The sequence below is a fragment of the Haliotis asinina genome, chromosome 3 (assembly GCF_037392515.1).
Source record: "Haliotis asinina isolate JCU_RB_2024 chromosome 3, JCU_Hal_asi_v2, whole genome shotgun sequence".
NCBI lineage: Eukaryota > Metazoa > Mollusca > Gastropoda > Lepetellida > Haliotidae > Haliotis > Haliotis asinina.
In genome coordinates, this window is record NC_090282.1 from 5197745 (window position 1) to 5213802 (window position 16058).

General features: G+C 41.1%; 1 protein-coding gene across 2 annotated transcripts in view; it reads left to right on the top strand.

Annotated features, from left to right (window-relative positions):
• The first annotated feature begins 1375 nt into the window (after window positions 1-1375).
• LOC137277342 (myogenesis-regulating glycosidase-like) overlaps window positions 1376-16058 on the top strand; it is an 87135-nt gene continuing 72452 nt past the window's right edge. For both annotated transcript variants that reach the window (XM_067809031.1, XM_067809032.1), the window contains exon 1: window positions 1376-1447. In XM_067809031.1, the coding sequence (XP_067665132.1) occupies window positions 1410-1447 (38 nt within the window). In that variant the 5' untranslated portion in view covers window positions 1376-1409. The remainder of the gene's footprint in view (window positions 1448-16058) is intronic.

The following is a 16058-nucleotide window of genomic DNA, read 5'->3' on the forward strand; positions in this document are numbered from 1 at the left end:
CGCTGTCACATAGCTGAAGTATTGCTGAGTGCGGGGTTGAACAAGAAACAATCAGTCAACAATGGTTGATGAGATGGTTTCAAATAAAGCACAATGTCACTATTTAATATTAACCTAGGGATAATGACAGGAGAACCACAGCATCATCAATCAGCTACACCTGGTCTAGGGTATGTTGTCTCATGAAGACCACCTAAAGTACTACACAGTGCATAAATAGCTACATATAGGTATGTGCAATGCGGCTTATCGAAAGTGTGAGGTGCTAGATTTTCTGTCCCTACTTAGCCCATGCGATCGATAAACAACCGGGAAGGTGTTCTAGTTTCCCGCGCTGCACTGGGCTGTACTACATATATGACAACATTTCACCAAACTGACGCGCAGACGACGTCACCGCGGGGCCCTCGCAAACACGGGATCAAATGTCTCCTTTGTTGTCTCCAAACTGAGGTTCACAAGGTTCATGTGCCCTACTGTTCAGTAAGAAAGTGTGACACCAACTGGTTTCCCCAGTTCACTTTGCTAAGTTGCCTCCCTTTGGCTTGTCCACCAGTACCACGGATTGTGCTGGATGTTTTTCTCAGGTGATGGTTCTTGGTTCGTCAACATCATACCCGTCCTGGGGTTCCTTTCACAAAGCAGCCTTTTCTAAAGTTAACCTTAACTCCTATTCTTTAACACCGCAATAAAGGTTAACTTAGTGACTTACCATCACCTTCGTGCTTTGTGAAAGGAGACCCAGATCACACCTGTGGCTTCAGACTCACGCTTTTAGTACTGATGCTACGCTCTCGTGAAAAAAGTGATAAATCCAAAGACTGTGTTCTTATGAAAAACGATCGATTCTCGAATCTTGTTTGAACTGATCTTGCCCCTTACACCCCATCTTAATATTTATGCCACTACTTCACTGCTTAATTTCTTCATAAAAAATAACTTTATATGGGCTACTCCTTGCCTCTTCATCAGGTAAATCGCCTGTTGAAAGGGACACGCGTTGCCCACAAACGCCGTGTTGTTAATATTAGCGAAGTTGTAAATCCATACCATACTTTGTTATGTCACCTCCCAACTTCCTATTGACCGTCAACCATCTGGCTATAAATTCTCCAATACCATACTTGGTGCTTTTATTTAAAGAGGTCGTTTAAACATGAATAATACAAATATTGCAAAGTTAAGATTTAGTTATTTTGGGGATTAAGTAGCGATATACTGACAGTCATTTATATTTTTATTTATCTGATGTGTGTGCTAAGGATCAGATTCATTTAAAGTACAGTTAGGAATACGACATTCCTTTTTCGTTTTAGTTTGCAGATTTTCGTATTTTACCTCAATGCGACTTTTAAATAACCCAATAATGAGTGCGAGTATGGAGGCTGACAGCACGACAACAAGACGGAATGGACTCGAAAACTAGCGAAGACACGGACACCAAAGGGTAACGTACATATCAGTTCTAAAGACAATGCTTTATACATGCCATTTTATGTCAGAATATGTCAATGCAGCAATGGCTGCTGAGATCCAGGTGATGTGGTTTGACAGCACCGGCGGAGGAGCACCTGTCAGAGTGCGATTCTGAAAACAAATTGAGTGTAACACTGTTTTTGAAAACGTTGACACATTAACCGACCAGTAGATGCCATTATTTTTTCAACAGGTGGAAAGACTTCCTCCCCTTCTCCCATATTCTTTCTTCCGAAGATTAACAGAGATACCACTACCTAAGTGGTTCAATCCTATAGTATATATATTGTACTTGATTTGGGGGCTTTTAATTATTTTTATTTTTATGAGTGTTCTAGTAATTGTTGTGTTAGGTTTTGTTAATAATTTTAGTATATATGATTATATCAATCAGTAAACATTATTTGGGATGGGGGGAGGATAGGAACGCTTACGCAACAGGTTCATTTGAATTGTGGTCCTTATATTTATTGAATGTAAATCTAAAATTTAATGTGTTTATTGATGCAACATAACTATACTGGCTAGCGACCAGTTATTGCCAACACTTGGCTTTCGCAGACAGCTTTACTTGTACTTCCATAGTATTTCACATGTTGACACATCCAAAAAACGATAGGTTACAAAAGTTAAAATTACTGTGAGTATTTTACGTTATGGACATTACAAATGTGAATCCCTTGGAAGATGAGACCCAAACACGTCGGGGGAGATGTCACGTGTGGCCATTAGTGTGTTGACATGAAATTTCTTAAATGAAGAGAGTTGAATGAAAACCATCCTGGCTGTGTTGTGAATCTATAATCTTGACTTGACAATTCAGTCCACAAAAAGTGCAGATTTTAATGTGTCTGAACCTACCCATAATGCCAACAGTCAACCACTTAACTTTGCATTGACACAAATTTCCATCTCCATTTTATGGACTCAACAGATACCATGCAGACGATACTGACAAATTATAACTGTCAGTTTTCACCTTTATCTTTACGTTTTCCCCGAGAAAACAAACATTGCCAAAATTGCGAACAAGTACTCAAAATGTCAAGTTTGGTAAGTTCAACCCCGCGGTGACATCTCCATATTCCCATCAGCTTATATCAGCATCCGTCAACATTCACAATGGAAGCGGGTTTTGTTCTTTTAAACTTCTTTTTTTAAAACAAATTCCAATTATGAAATTTCTTAAATATGTCAAGGTTTGAAACACAATAGTTTTATTACCAAGTGTATGTCAAATTAGGTGAATAACTTAAAAACTTCAGAAATGGCAATAATTGGTCTTGTTAGTTGGAGGGAAAGCACAATCTACACTACTGCGCTTCCTGTTGGCTGCGTTTTGGAGAAACACAATGAACAACAGTAAACAAGCAGAAAACATCGGTGAATAGCTGAACTATCATCAAGATAAATTTTTTTCATTCTGTTAAGAAATAATGGAGCAGATCGTTAAAACCGCTTTTAGAAATGGCGATAATTGGTCGCTAGTTACTACTGCCAATGATCATTACTCATTACCATCTTTTAAGTCCTGTTTATAACATTATTTACACATGAGAAATTTGTCTGCATTTTCTTTGCACAATTTTGCTGCATATGAAGTTAAGGTGAAGTATATATCAATGGAATAATATCAACTGTAATAAATTTGTTAAGAACACATTGATACCTGAGTACTTAGGTAATTTCAACATCCATAAAAAAAATTGCTGATTAGAATTCCTGTAGTTCTCCTTCCAACAATGTCTATGCAGTTCTTTGTTTGATGTCTTTATTAACTGTCACTGCAATTCACAGAACTAAGTGTATTTCTTCTTCAAAGTAATGTATATTTGTTTTTAATCTGGCACTTAACTTACATGCTGTTTGGATGTTTTCTTATGATGTCAGTATAATGCAGACTCTAGATCTCCATGCAAGCATGGCTAATTGTAAGAAGTATCACTGTATACATTATGGACAGACATGCTGGTAGTTTGTAGATATTTGGATCAAAAGCAAATGATCTCATTAAGATCATATCCTCTACTCTGATACCTCCCTCTTGACATATCTGACATTTCTGTATCAGTCAGTTGGCCATAAGTTCTTTTACACATTATGCCAGCTCCTTTAGAACAAGCTTTCCTTTCCAAGATAGATCTGTACCTGAGGAATGCCAGACCTTTATGCTGTTGTGTAACCTACATGCTTTCAGCTTCTGCATTCAAAGGGGGGTAACACTAATGGCATTGCTTGTTTATTAAAACCTTTCAGTTTTTTAAGTAAGTAATTCTGACGTGAAGTTGGTAGAGATATATATCAGATGTCTGATTGGCTCAAGAACTCACACATCCCACGTTCAGGAATGTCATGAAGGTCTGGAGGTGACATCTTCAAACATTGATCTGATATAATTGGAAGTGAAGGGTCCAGTTTTAATGAGATTATGTTAAACATGGGCTGTAGTGCAAAGCTTGAAACAATAATTTGAGTCTTTTGTTATTCATGGTTTGTGGATTTATGGATTTCTATAAATCCTGGGCAGTAGGCAGTGTTTTGTGAACAAAATCATTGTGATTAAATAGACTTTTTAGATGATGTTTTGGCAGCAGGTTATCTGAAAATGTTGAAAGTAGGCTGTGATAATAAGGCTTGCTGCATTTGTCTCGGCAGATTGGGTATTAGGCAGAACATAAATTTGGTGCTTTTCACTTTCAGGTTCTCATTTTTCTTGATTTCTTGCAGTTTATTTATACCGCAAATAAATGATTTTGAGAAAAGAAGCCTGGACACCCACTAATAAGCATATTTCTCTGTTTGAAACAAAAGACATACACAAGATCACCCTAAACTATTCCATGTTTATTTTATGATGGCCAACTGGATTCTCACATGATGTAGCTCAGTAATAAATGGCCAGTCCATACATCTGTGTACGTTACATCGGAAATTAGCCATATACTTGTTTCATTTTACCCAAATGTCCAAACATTTAATATAGATTTAGGAAACAGTGTTCGTGGTAGGTTTTGTAAGAATGCGTGCAGAAATAAAATAGTAAATATATAGTCTAAATCTTTTGTATGTGAAATTTTCATTACAATCCTGAATCATTTCAAAATGTATTGGTTCTTTATATGCTGCTGTTTTAAAGTACTATTTCAATTTAAGTAGATCAGAATCTATGCTTTCAAAACACACACAAAATATTTTTTGGTGTTTTTATTATTTTTTTATTAGAAAAACACAGGTTTCTGCATTAACTCAAACACTGGGAGATAAACATAGTGTGTTTGGAAATTAGATGAGTGTTCGACTGTATTGATGGTCTCTAGATTTCATTTGAAACTGAATGCTTAGTCAGGGGTATAAATTAGGTGTTTTCACGACCGTTATCGTGTGAGTTTCTACATGAATTCTTAAAGATGTGATGCAAAGGAAGTGTTTCAAACTTAATGGATGTTTTTCACGTTGTGTAAACAACATGAAGCAGAAACAATCATATTGTTTATCAGGTGGTCATATGTTGCTAATGTTTTACTCTTGATCTTGTAGAAAATAGCAAGGCTTTTTGATTTGAAGGTTAGAATTGTTTGTTTATATTTGTGGCTGTACATTGTAATTTAGTTTGAATACTTTCATAATAGAAGGTAATATCATAGTAAGGTTCCCTGATAACAGTGAAAGAAAAATTATGTCGTAGTATTTTTCTAGTTTTGATGTATGTTAATTTTTGCATTTCCCTCATGTCTGCTGTGTTGATATTAGCCATGTTGGTGGTTGAGCTGAAGTAGTGCGGCAGTGCTGTATACATGAGCTGTGAAGCTTCGGGAAATCACACTTATTTTCAGTCCCAAAATTTTCGAATTGCCTATGATGTCAAAATCCAAGACATTATTGGTATCATCGTTTTGGCCAAAATGGAAGTAGATTTGTTAATGCTTGATGAAGTGGCCTTAAAATCAGATGGGCATAAATTCAGAATTGATGCTGTCTGATTTTTCTGATCAGGCAACCAGAATCTTAGTATTTTCTTGATTCATGGTAGAGTGAACATCATTTCAGTCTGATAGCATACTTGATGGTATTTGTGGGGGTGGTCATTATGGTAGTGTACACTGAGCTGTTTTATCCCCCTGCTGTGAGGGAGGACAAGTTGGGGTAAGTTATTGGTGCTGTCCTTCAAGTTCCACTGTTGGCAGGTAAACTGAAGATAGGCTGTATTTGTGCTTGTTACTCAACTTACTGTATATGTGATGCTGTAAATGGTATTGGATTTAGTGTTGTGATGTACTGGATGCCATCTGTGCACTATACATTACCCAATACATATCAAATTTCAGCATGGATTGATCAGACCATTATTATGTGTATTTTAATGTTATGTGTCATTCTTGGTACCTATAAAGTTGTCAGGATGATCGTGAGATTGTTACCTAGTGAAACATGATTGAGGTACTATAATGTTTCTTTGGAGAGTTTGTTCTAAATAAGCCTGTCTCTCTGGGACATATCAGGTAGCTCATAGGCCACTGTGTTGGACACAGTCTGTTGGATGATGTGGTATACTGAATGTGGTTATGCAGTGTATGAAGTGGAGAGGAAGGGAGTTACATTGTTCGTGCCACGTTACATGATGTTAAGACAAGATCAATATTTATCGGTGCCAGTGACCGAGACAATACAGGTGAGATTTGTCTTCCACTATGCTTATCATGGCTCTCTTGTATCTTAATCGCCATGTATTTTTTATTATATACTTACAAAGTAAAACTGGAAGGAATTTGAGGAGTATTTTTTTGGTATGATTATTAATATCCCATCATTCCATGTGTGATTTTGATGGGGCTATACTGAGAGCATGTAGAGAAGTCAGTGCTTGTGTATACATCTTTAAGCATGACAAGCATATTCCTCATGACTAGAAAAGTTTTGTCAGTCAAAATTAAAAAAAGCCAAACAAACTCTGATATTCATTGAATGTGCTTTCTGTTAAATAATACATTTTGGCAGGACCTCAAATCATCATATGCTAAAATATCAGTTTTTACTAAATATTGTCTCTTTCAGAAGAATTTATTGCCTTCTGATAGATACTGTTGTTTAACAACAGTAAGCTTGTACAACAGTGTTTACTACTTTGGTCCTACTTTGAGTTTTACTACATTGTTGCATACTTTGTCCCAGTCTGGTCCATTACAGTTGTTAGGGAATTGCCTACATTGGCTAGCCCTTATTGTCCCATTCTGGTCCATTACAACAACTGCCTACATTGGTTATGTCTATTACAGTTGTTAGGGAATTGCCTACATTGGTTAGCCCTTATTGTCCCATTCTGGTCCATTACAACAATTGCTTACATTGGTTAGCCCTTATTGTCCCATCCTAATCCATTACAACAATTGCTTACAATGGTTAGCCCTTATTGTCCCATCCTGGTCCATTACAACAACTGCCTACATTGGTTATGTCTATTACAGTTGTTAGGGAATTGCCTACATTGGTTGACCCTTATTGTCCCATTCTGGTCCATTACAACAATTGCTTACAATGGTTAGCCCTTATTGTCCCATTCTGGTCCATTACAACAATTGCTTACAATGGTTAGCCCTTATTGTCCCATTCTGGTCCATTACAATAATTGCTTACAATGGTTAGCCCTTATTGTCCCATCCTGGTCCATTACAACAATTGCTTACAATGGTTAGCCCTTATTGTCCCATCCTGGTCCATTACAACAACTGCCTACATTGGTTGGCCCTTATTGTCCCATCCTGGTCCATTACAACAATTGCTTACAATGGTTAGCCCTTATTGTCCCATTCTGATCCATTACAACAATTGCCTACATTGGTTGGCCCTTATTGTCCCATCCTGGTCCATTACAACAATTGCCTACATTGGTTGACCCTTATTGTCCCATTCTGGTCCATTACAACAATTGCCTACATTGGTTGGCCCTTATTGTCCCATCCTGGTCCATTACAACAACTGCTTACAATGGTTATGTCTATTACAGTTGTTAGGGAACTGCCTATATTGGTTAGCCCTTATTGTCCCATCCTGGTCCATTACAACAATTGCCTACATTGGTTGGCCCTTATTGTCCCATCCTGGTCCATTACAACTGCCTACATTGGTTAGCCCTTATTGTCCCATCCTGGTCCATTACAACAATTGCCTACATTGGTTGGCCCTTATTGTCCCATTCTGGTCCAATACAACAATTGTCTACATTGGTTTGCCCTTATTGTCCCATCCTGGTCCATTACAACAACTGCCTACATTGGTTGGCCCTTATTGTCCCATTCTGGTCCATTACAACAATTGCCTACATTGGTTGGCCCTTATTGTCCCATCCTGGTCCATTACAACCACTGCCTACATTGGTTGGCCCTTATTGTCCCATCCTGGTCCATTACAACAATTGCCTACATTGGTTAGCCCTTATTGTCCCATTCTGGTCCATTACAACAATTGCCTACATTGGTTGGCCCTTATTGTCCCATCCTGGTCCATTACAACAACTGCCTACATTGGTTGGCCCTTATTGTCCCATTCTGGTCCATTACAACAATTGCCTACATTGGTTGGCCCTTATTGTCCCATTCTGGTCCATTACAACAATTGCCTACATTGGTTGGCCCTTATTGTCCCATTCTTGTCCATTACAACAACTGCCTACATTGGCTGGCCCTTATTGTCCCATCCTGGTCCATTACAACAACTGCCTACATTGGTTAGCCCTTATTGTGCCATCCTGGTCCATTACAACAACTGCCTACATTGGTTAGCCCTTATTGTCCCATCCTGGTCCATTACAACAACTGCCTACATTGGTTGGTCCTTATTGTCCCATTCTGGTCCATTACAACAACTGCCTACATTGGTTGGCCCTTATTGTCCCATCCTGGTCCATTACAACAACTGCCTATATTGGTTAGCCCTTATTGTCCCATTCTTGTCCATTGCAGATTAGGGATGGATAAAATGATTGATGGTGTAGTTGATGGGATAAATGCTAAATGATGATTGCCATGAAAATTGTGTTATTGGTAATATAGTACATTAACTTTTTCACACAATAAACAAACTTATAACCTCTTCATGATCTACCTTTAATGTATGTTCTGGACGCTGATTCGTTACTAATCCATGCAAACACATGTAGGCACTAGTAGTATAGGGAATGACAGTCCGAAAACACTTTTCAAAAACCCCTCTACAAAGCCTCATTTAATAAATGAGGCTTTGGTGGGACCCTTAGCTCTTGCTATTATTACCCCTACTACAAAGCCACGCCATCACGTTTACCGTGACTTGGCAGGCGGTAACACTGTGCCGTACGGCACGATCAATAATTCTTCTCTTACAAATCCCCTACCCGGCCCATCCCTCAAGTAGTACAAGTTAGGTTCGTCGGCTTTCATATCCACTTTATCTATGTTGTAAGTTTTGACTGACCATATAGGATCGGTGGCTCGCTTACGGCTATCGCCCTCGTGTTCCCCCGGCTGGTATAGATACCTAACTAAGGCCCTATCTGGTATCTGTTTCTCCTTTCCACGCAATGGAGCAGACGACTCTGCTAACACTGATTTTAGTTTGATAGCGTCTGCCGGTTTCTTACCGGTGAGACGGGTGACTTCATGGTTGATTGCTGACACCACCTCTGGTAACCTCGCTACCCATTCGGTCGATCGTTTTCCAGGGGTGGTCATCTCCCTAGCATACTGATAGCCGAACAAGCGCTCAGCCAAAGTCCTATTAAATCTCTCAACTATAGCTTGGCTGCGATGGGCTCCGGCCGTGCCACGTCTGACCTTTGTATCGTGTTTGGCTAGCAGTTGTGAAACGGCACCCATGAACTCCCGTCCTGGATCAACTTGCAGCTCTGTTGGCCAAGTCAGCGGGCTGTGTTTGTATATGCGTTCTAATCCTTTGGCTACTTTGGCCGAATCTTTCGTGGTCAAGGGTTCGGCTTCCTTGTAACGACTGGCTACGTCCACTACGGTTAAGGCATACTTGTACCTCTTATCATGAGGTAGGAACAGTAGGTCTGCCTGGTGAATGCTATTAGGTATGTTAATTCCGAAACTCCTTCTAGGTACGTAGCGTGGCGCCGGCAAATAGATCTGCCACAGGGCTTGTTTTTCAAGCCACGCTTTGGCTTTCTCTGGTGATACTCGCGCCATTTTAGCTAGCTTATCTACTGCGCTAGCTCCTTTCCAATATCCACGCGGGCTGTAATAAATAGCCTCAAATTTTTTCATGTCCATACGCGTATGTGTTTATACCATCAATAGCTATCCAACGTTTCGTGTCCATAGGCGATAGGGACGTCTTGTTTATAGTCAGTCCGTATATCTTATGTCCATCACTTCTAAGCGTGTTCATCTTATGCCTAAAGGTACGGGTCTTGAACAGAGCCTCCTTGAATCTGGCGTGTTTGATGTGTTGTTTCACCACATACTTCTTAACCCCCTTAGCCTTCCGGATCTCACTATTGTCGGCTTTCAATATGGAGTACATCTTAGGTCTCAAACCTATGTACTCAGCTATTGGCGTGCCAGCACACTCGTCCTTCATCTTACCTAGGACCTTTTTATTTACCGTGCTGTGCATGGTATGGGTCTTAGGATAGTCGCTGGTGTCGTATAAATCGATGTGTTTTTTCATATCCTCGTATACATCCTCGGTTCGAATCTCCATCAGCAGGGAATCCGTGTCAGTGTACAGCACTTCGCACCTGTCGCCGTACTGTTTCTTAAGCTCGTTGTAGTAAAAGTCGTACATCAGGTGTTTGGATAAATCGAGGATACTCATCCCAACGTAAACAGGTCGGTTGAATTTTATGTGGCTTTTCTTCATGTGTATGGCAACTAGGTCGTCTGTGAATATTTTATTACGGTTGAATGCCGGACTGGCTATCAATTTCCTGAGCTTGTCTTCCTCACTAGATCTAACCAGTTTCACGGTTACACGTTTCCTAAGGTTTTCCATAGTCTTACCAAACACCGAGTTGTTCATGAGCTTGTAGAGATTTTTCTCAAAATCACTGGTGGCTTTTTTTCGTAGGTCTGTGTTCATTCTGATGTAGGGCTCCATCCATGGGCTCTGGTCGAACATGAGCACCCTGTGTATTTTGGTCAGCCTCATACCCAATGACAGGTACAGCTGTAGGTTGTGATAGTGAACTATGTACTTGGTCTTATTCATTAAGTTAGGCACGAGTTTTTCAACGTCCGCCACACGACCACCTGACAAGTTATGTTGGTACTCAGACATCCAGTCTGTGTTAACCTTCATACGTTCGGGTGCAAGGGGATAGCTGTTGTGCGATGTGTGTAATTCCTTGGGATACTCTAAGTCAACTTCGAGGATATACCCTTTGTTCGAATCTGGTGCAATGCTCATAATATCAATGTTTGGTACCCATTCGAATCCTCCTGTAGGTAGATACTGGCTCATAGCCCAGCCGTACAGGTTATTTGCGTCGAGGTAGAGAATGTGATTGGTTGGTTTGTTAGGATCGTAACCTTTCACGTATTGATTATTTGCTTTCGCATATCGTTTGGATGCCATGGAAATCCCACCTCGCAAGCCTTTCTCAATGAATAGGTGCATGTCGTAATCTGTGAGCAATTCCAAATTAACTCCGGTCTTTCTAAGCAAGGCGTCCCACGACAGACCTGGGCTGGTGTAATACCATGCGGGGTCGAGTTTATACTGCTTTAAACATGTTTGCCGAAACGTCTCGAACACGTCGGCTAACAGCAGTACATCTGTCCTCAAGTACAGGTCGTGATAATCGCCAAGGTTCTTACAACCAAGTTTATTCCATACGTTAATCGCGTGCGAGTAATCGTCTCGTGAGACGGACGCCTCATTCAGCTTGCTATAAAAACAGTCGATAGGAGGTAGTCTGGTCTCTGTGAACTTAGCCCAGCTATCCATGTACTCATATGGGTACACGCCCTTCCTCATGAGCAGGTGTCTAGTCTCGGTGTCTGTGTATCGATCTGTGATAGGGAAGGTATTGTTGGCCTTGACCAGACTGTCGAGTGACGACAGGAGGAATTGAAACGAGTCAATGAACCTAAGTCCGTTTAAGCTGAAGGAGATGTATCTCTCCATGTTGTTGGGGATGCACGTTATATTACCATCGATTTTCGCGATGGCCTGCATGATCAAGTGAGAGTCGTATCCTCTCAAGTTGTGAAAGACAACGGGAATGTTTATTGTCTTAGGATTGATTTTAAGCTTGAGGTTGCACGCGTTGTGAGCGGCGCCTCTATACTTACCAGTTATGTGGCAGTGATCTCTCACCGAATCACCGTTAAGTGGCGAGTCGCACACATGACAGTTAGTGCTACTGGTGTGAGCTATCTTGTCGGCTCTGGTCATACGCATGGGAGCGATTTTATACAATGCATTCCTAATAATTTTTTCTTCCTCCTGCAAGCACTTTAGAAACCTTTCAGCCGCGTCAGGACCCTTATACACTACCGGAGCTTTCGTTTCCCCGTCACAACGGACGACAATGTATCCAAACGAACAGGCTTTATGCTCTTGTGTTTTGTGTGTGAAGGCACCACTGGGAGCCTCGCCGGCGGCAGCCACTAAGGCTTCGAAGTCGGCGTATATTATATAAGGCACAGACATTTGGTTCTTGTGATTGTCGAATTTTAGGATATTTTCACCTTCCTTAGGCATGTCGACTCGTATGGCCGTCTGCCCAACACCTTGGCAATCCTCCAGGTGGGATTCTAATAAATCAGCCCGACTGAAACAGTGTAGGCATCGTACACAAAAGTGTTTTTCCCCATCATGTTTCGACTGGTCGTGTAACAACCGGCTGAGATGTTTTATCCACGTGTAGTGATACTTTTCACCTTTTTGAATCATGAATAAATTAATAACTTGACAATCCTTCACCGGGCTGACCCTGTGTATTATTGTTGTATTACCTTCGTGACCAAAAACATTTATAGCCAGATTATTCTGTTTTTCTACTTTAGTGATCTGGGATATTGGGGTGGGTTCATCTATACCATCCCAGTTGAGCCCATCGTCCTGTGGATAATTAGAAGGCCTGTTCGGATTAGTGGCAGCTGGAAATACGGCTGACCTGATAGATAACCTCAGGCAATCGTTTCCTCTATTCTTAACGTTTACTATGGCTTGTTTGTTCTTATAGTAGGGAGGCAAGGTTAGGTATGACCCACCTCTGAACGGCACGTATTTAGCTATGTCTAGATAGACATTATCGATTTTATCTACAGCCCACCCGGACCCCATGTGTGTGTAGCGTTCTAGGTATTCTCGTATCTGCTGAAAACTATTATCGATTGATGCGTCAATGGTCTCTGCATGTGTGACGACCTCTTGTTTACCTCGGAAGTAAGGTTGAAAATACTCAGTGGTACTCCCAACCTGTTTATCGAGTGACATTTTCACTGTGATCTGAAACTTGATACTTCCTAGATTATTTAGTTCCTGGTTGACCTTATCAGCTATCAGAGGCTTAATATCTGTAATGTCTATGTTTCTATCAATGTGCATGCGCCAACCTCTCAAATAATTGCCTACGGCGTGCTCAGTGCGCACGAACTGTAGGTCAATAGCTCTATTCTGTCGTAATAATTCTACAAGCTGTGGTTTTCTCATACGAGAATACCCACCTAAACCCAAATCGTGTGCCTCGGCTTTCAGTTGTTTTATAGTTGGACGTGCTACTGGGGTATGTGATAACAATGCGGTTAACCCGGCTTTCCCCAATTTTGAATAACCCGTGTATCCAAGCTGTTTCGCTTGAGCTTTTAACTGTTTTACTGTAGGAGGGACTTCTAAACTTAGTAATCTCAACAATGCTGGCTTCCGCATTCTAGAATACCCGATAACACCTCTCTGTTTTGCGACCCTCTTGAGCTCGCGCACAGTAGTCATTGTGTTTACACCTAAGAGAACTAATGTCTAATTGGTTCACAGTAAGGGGAGGTAACTCCTCCACTCTTGATAAAAAATATTTTATTTCTTGTAATCACTTATTAACCAAACTCGGTTTGTTGGCCACAATTCTCGTAAGTCTTCCAACAGCTTGTGTGAATCTATGTAGGCATCGATCAGTGTTTGGTTATTTGATAACAATTCGATTAACCCGGCTCTCCCCAGGTTTGAATAACGCCGGCATCCAAGCTGTTTTGCTATAGCTTTTAATTGTTTTACCGTAAGATAGGCTTCCATATTCAAGAATGTACAGTAGACATGTTTACACCTAAGAGAACCAATCTCTAATTGGATTTTATCTTGAGCAGTCGCCTACGTTCTTTTATGTAGTCTTTTTTATTCTCGTATATGAGTTGATGTCTGACTACGTTCGCTCCGTGAGCTTTACATAAACAGTAGTGCCCTTTAACCCCGATACCACACACAGAACATGTGTAGTTAGGACTTCCCATATGGAAACAACAGAACCCCTGATTCCTGCATTTCCTACCACAAGCCTCGGTCTTCCCCATAAGTATATATTCGCATCGGTATGGAGCGGGTCTCATGTTTACTTATATAGGTATTTTAGTTTAATTGCTTTGCAACCAACGCAGTAGCTGCTATACCCAACACTATGAAGCCCAGTTCACGATTCATTTGTCCCTTGGATGGTGTGTAGTACTGAGCGAGTGTGGGTTTATTGAGCGGTTCCAATTGTTTACCAGTTAGTAGATAGTATTCTTTCATTGCTTCATCAACATCGTTGAATGTTTGAACGGCATGGTTTTCACGCGTGAGTTGTTCGTTAATAAAATCGATCCTCTGGAGGCGTTTTTTAGCGTACTCGGCCTGTGCTCTTTGTAATTTCTCAGTAGCGAGATCGTGTCGCTTCCTTTCTTCCTGTATTTCAGCCGCGTGATCATCTCGTAGTTTCGAGAAGAGGAAATTACTCCCGGAAAATGCCAGGGCATTCACTAACGCCCCACCGACCATCATAGCTATCGTGGCCATCCCTATATTTATTTCATTATATTATCAGGTATTATTCCTTGTTTTACTAGGATGTCTTTTGTGGCCATCGCCATACCAAGGTTCATTATGAGCATACCCATATCCTGCAGGTTGAAATCTAGCTTGATAGTTGGTTGTTTAAGCACCATTTTAGTCAACCGAGCGTACCCTACTGCTAAACTGGCTACCACTGTGGCGTGGTATGTGTCGTTGACGAACGTTTTCCCCTCAGACATTATGTATATGATATAAAATATTTTAAATTATAACATGATATGCGGGTCTACCATGGGGGATACCCCCATACCCTCACTGTTCTCACTGTTGGGTGGTGGCTCACTGTGGGAGGTGTATAACCATGTTATAACCACGGCAGCAGTTACGCCTACAGCCAACAACAGTCGGGTTGGGTTAGTCACTTTATGTTGGTTACACCACCGTTTTTTACCGGCAGCTACTCTCTTAGGATTCTTCTGTCTGGTTACTGTTGGAGGTACCTCCACTGAAGGGGTCACTGTTGGGGGTGGGGTCTCCTCCATCACTGTTGGGGGTACCTCCACTGGGGTTTCCTGTGCAGCATCCATCTATACTATTATTATTATTCTTTCTCTCAAATTGACAATGTTTTGCCGTGATAATAGCCGCCGTCACTGGAGCCAACAACATACCATATTTGTGGTACAGCCCGCAGCTGATAGAGCTCACGGCGTGTTCGATAAAAGGGTCTTTCTCGAGGTCCTCCCACAGGTAAAGTCGGCGCTCTGGTGGAATGGGAAGGAATTGTGATACAATACCGGTGTATATCTGGGTCATAGCCGATCCTATTGTCTTTGTCATTTCTGCTCCGAGCCGGGCCTCGTATCTAGCGTACAGCTTATCGATTTCTTCGGCTGACATTTTGTTAATTTTATCTGGAGTGTAGTCTCCAAAGTAATGTTTGGCTTTGCCGCCAACAGCCAACGCCACCAGTTTCTCTCGCTTGGGGGAATCCCCAGTTGGGGAACCCTCCACAGACAATTGTTCGAGCAATTCCTCACACTCCATCTTATAATATAACAAGTAAGATTTAGTTTTAACTATATAATACCCGATGCAGACAAAACACAGAGAAATGAAAGTTAAGTTGCACACGACAAATACTTCAAATATCATAGCTATGCTTAGCTTTGCTTAGCTTTGCTTAGCTTTTACTTAGCTTTGCTTAGCAAACTATATATGCTACTGGTTGGTCGGTCTTTAGTACGAGCTTAGCGTGTTTAGTTTCAGCGAGCTGTTTCTTCACCCGTTCCCGTTCTAATTTACTCATCACATCGTTCTCTCTCAAACACTCCTCGAACGAATCCCTATCCTTGCAGTGAAATAAGGCCACCCATCGCGTCTGCTCCCTGAGGTCTTTCAACACCGAGTTGAACTTCTGCGTTAGCACCCAGACGCTGTGATTTGCATGACGGCCGGAGAAGGCCAGGTACGATAGCATGTCTCTCTTTTTTGTTATCTCGCGATTAGCGCTGCAGTCGTCCAGTATGAACAGCGTCGGTTCCCCTTTAAATTTCTCGTGAAGAGCTTTCAACCAGTCCTGCAGGCGTGTTCCAGGGTCG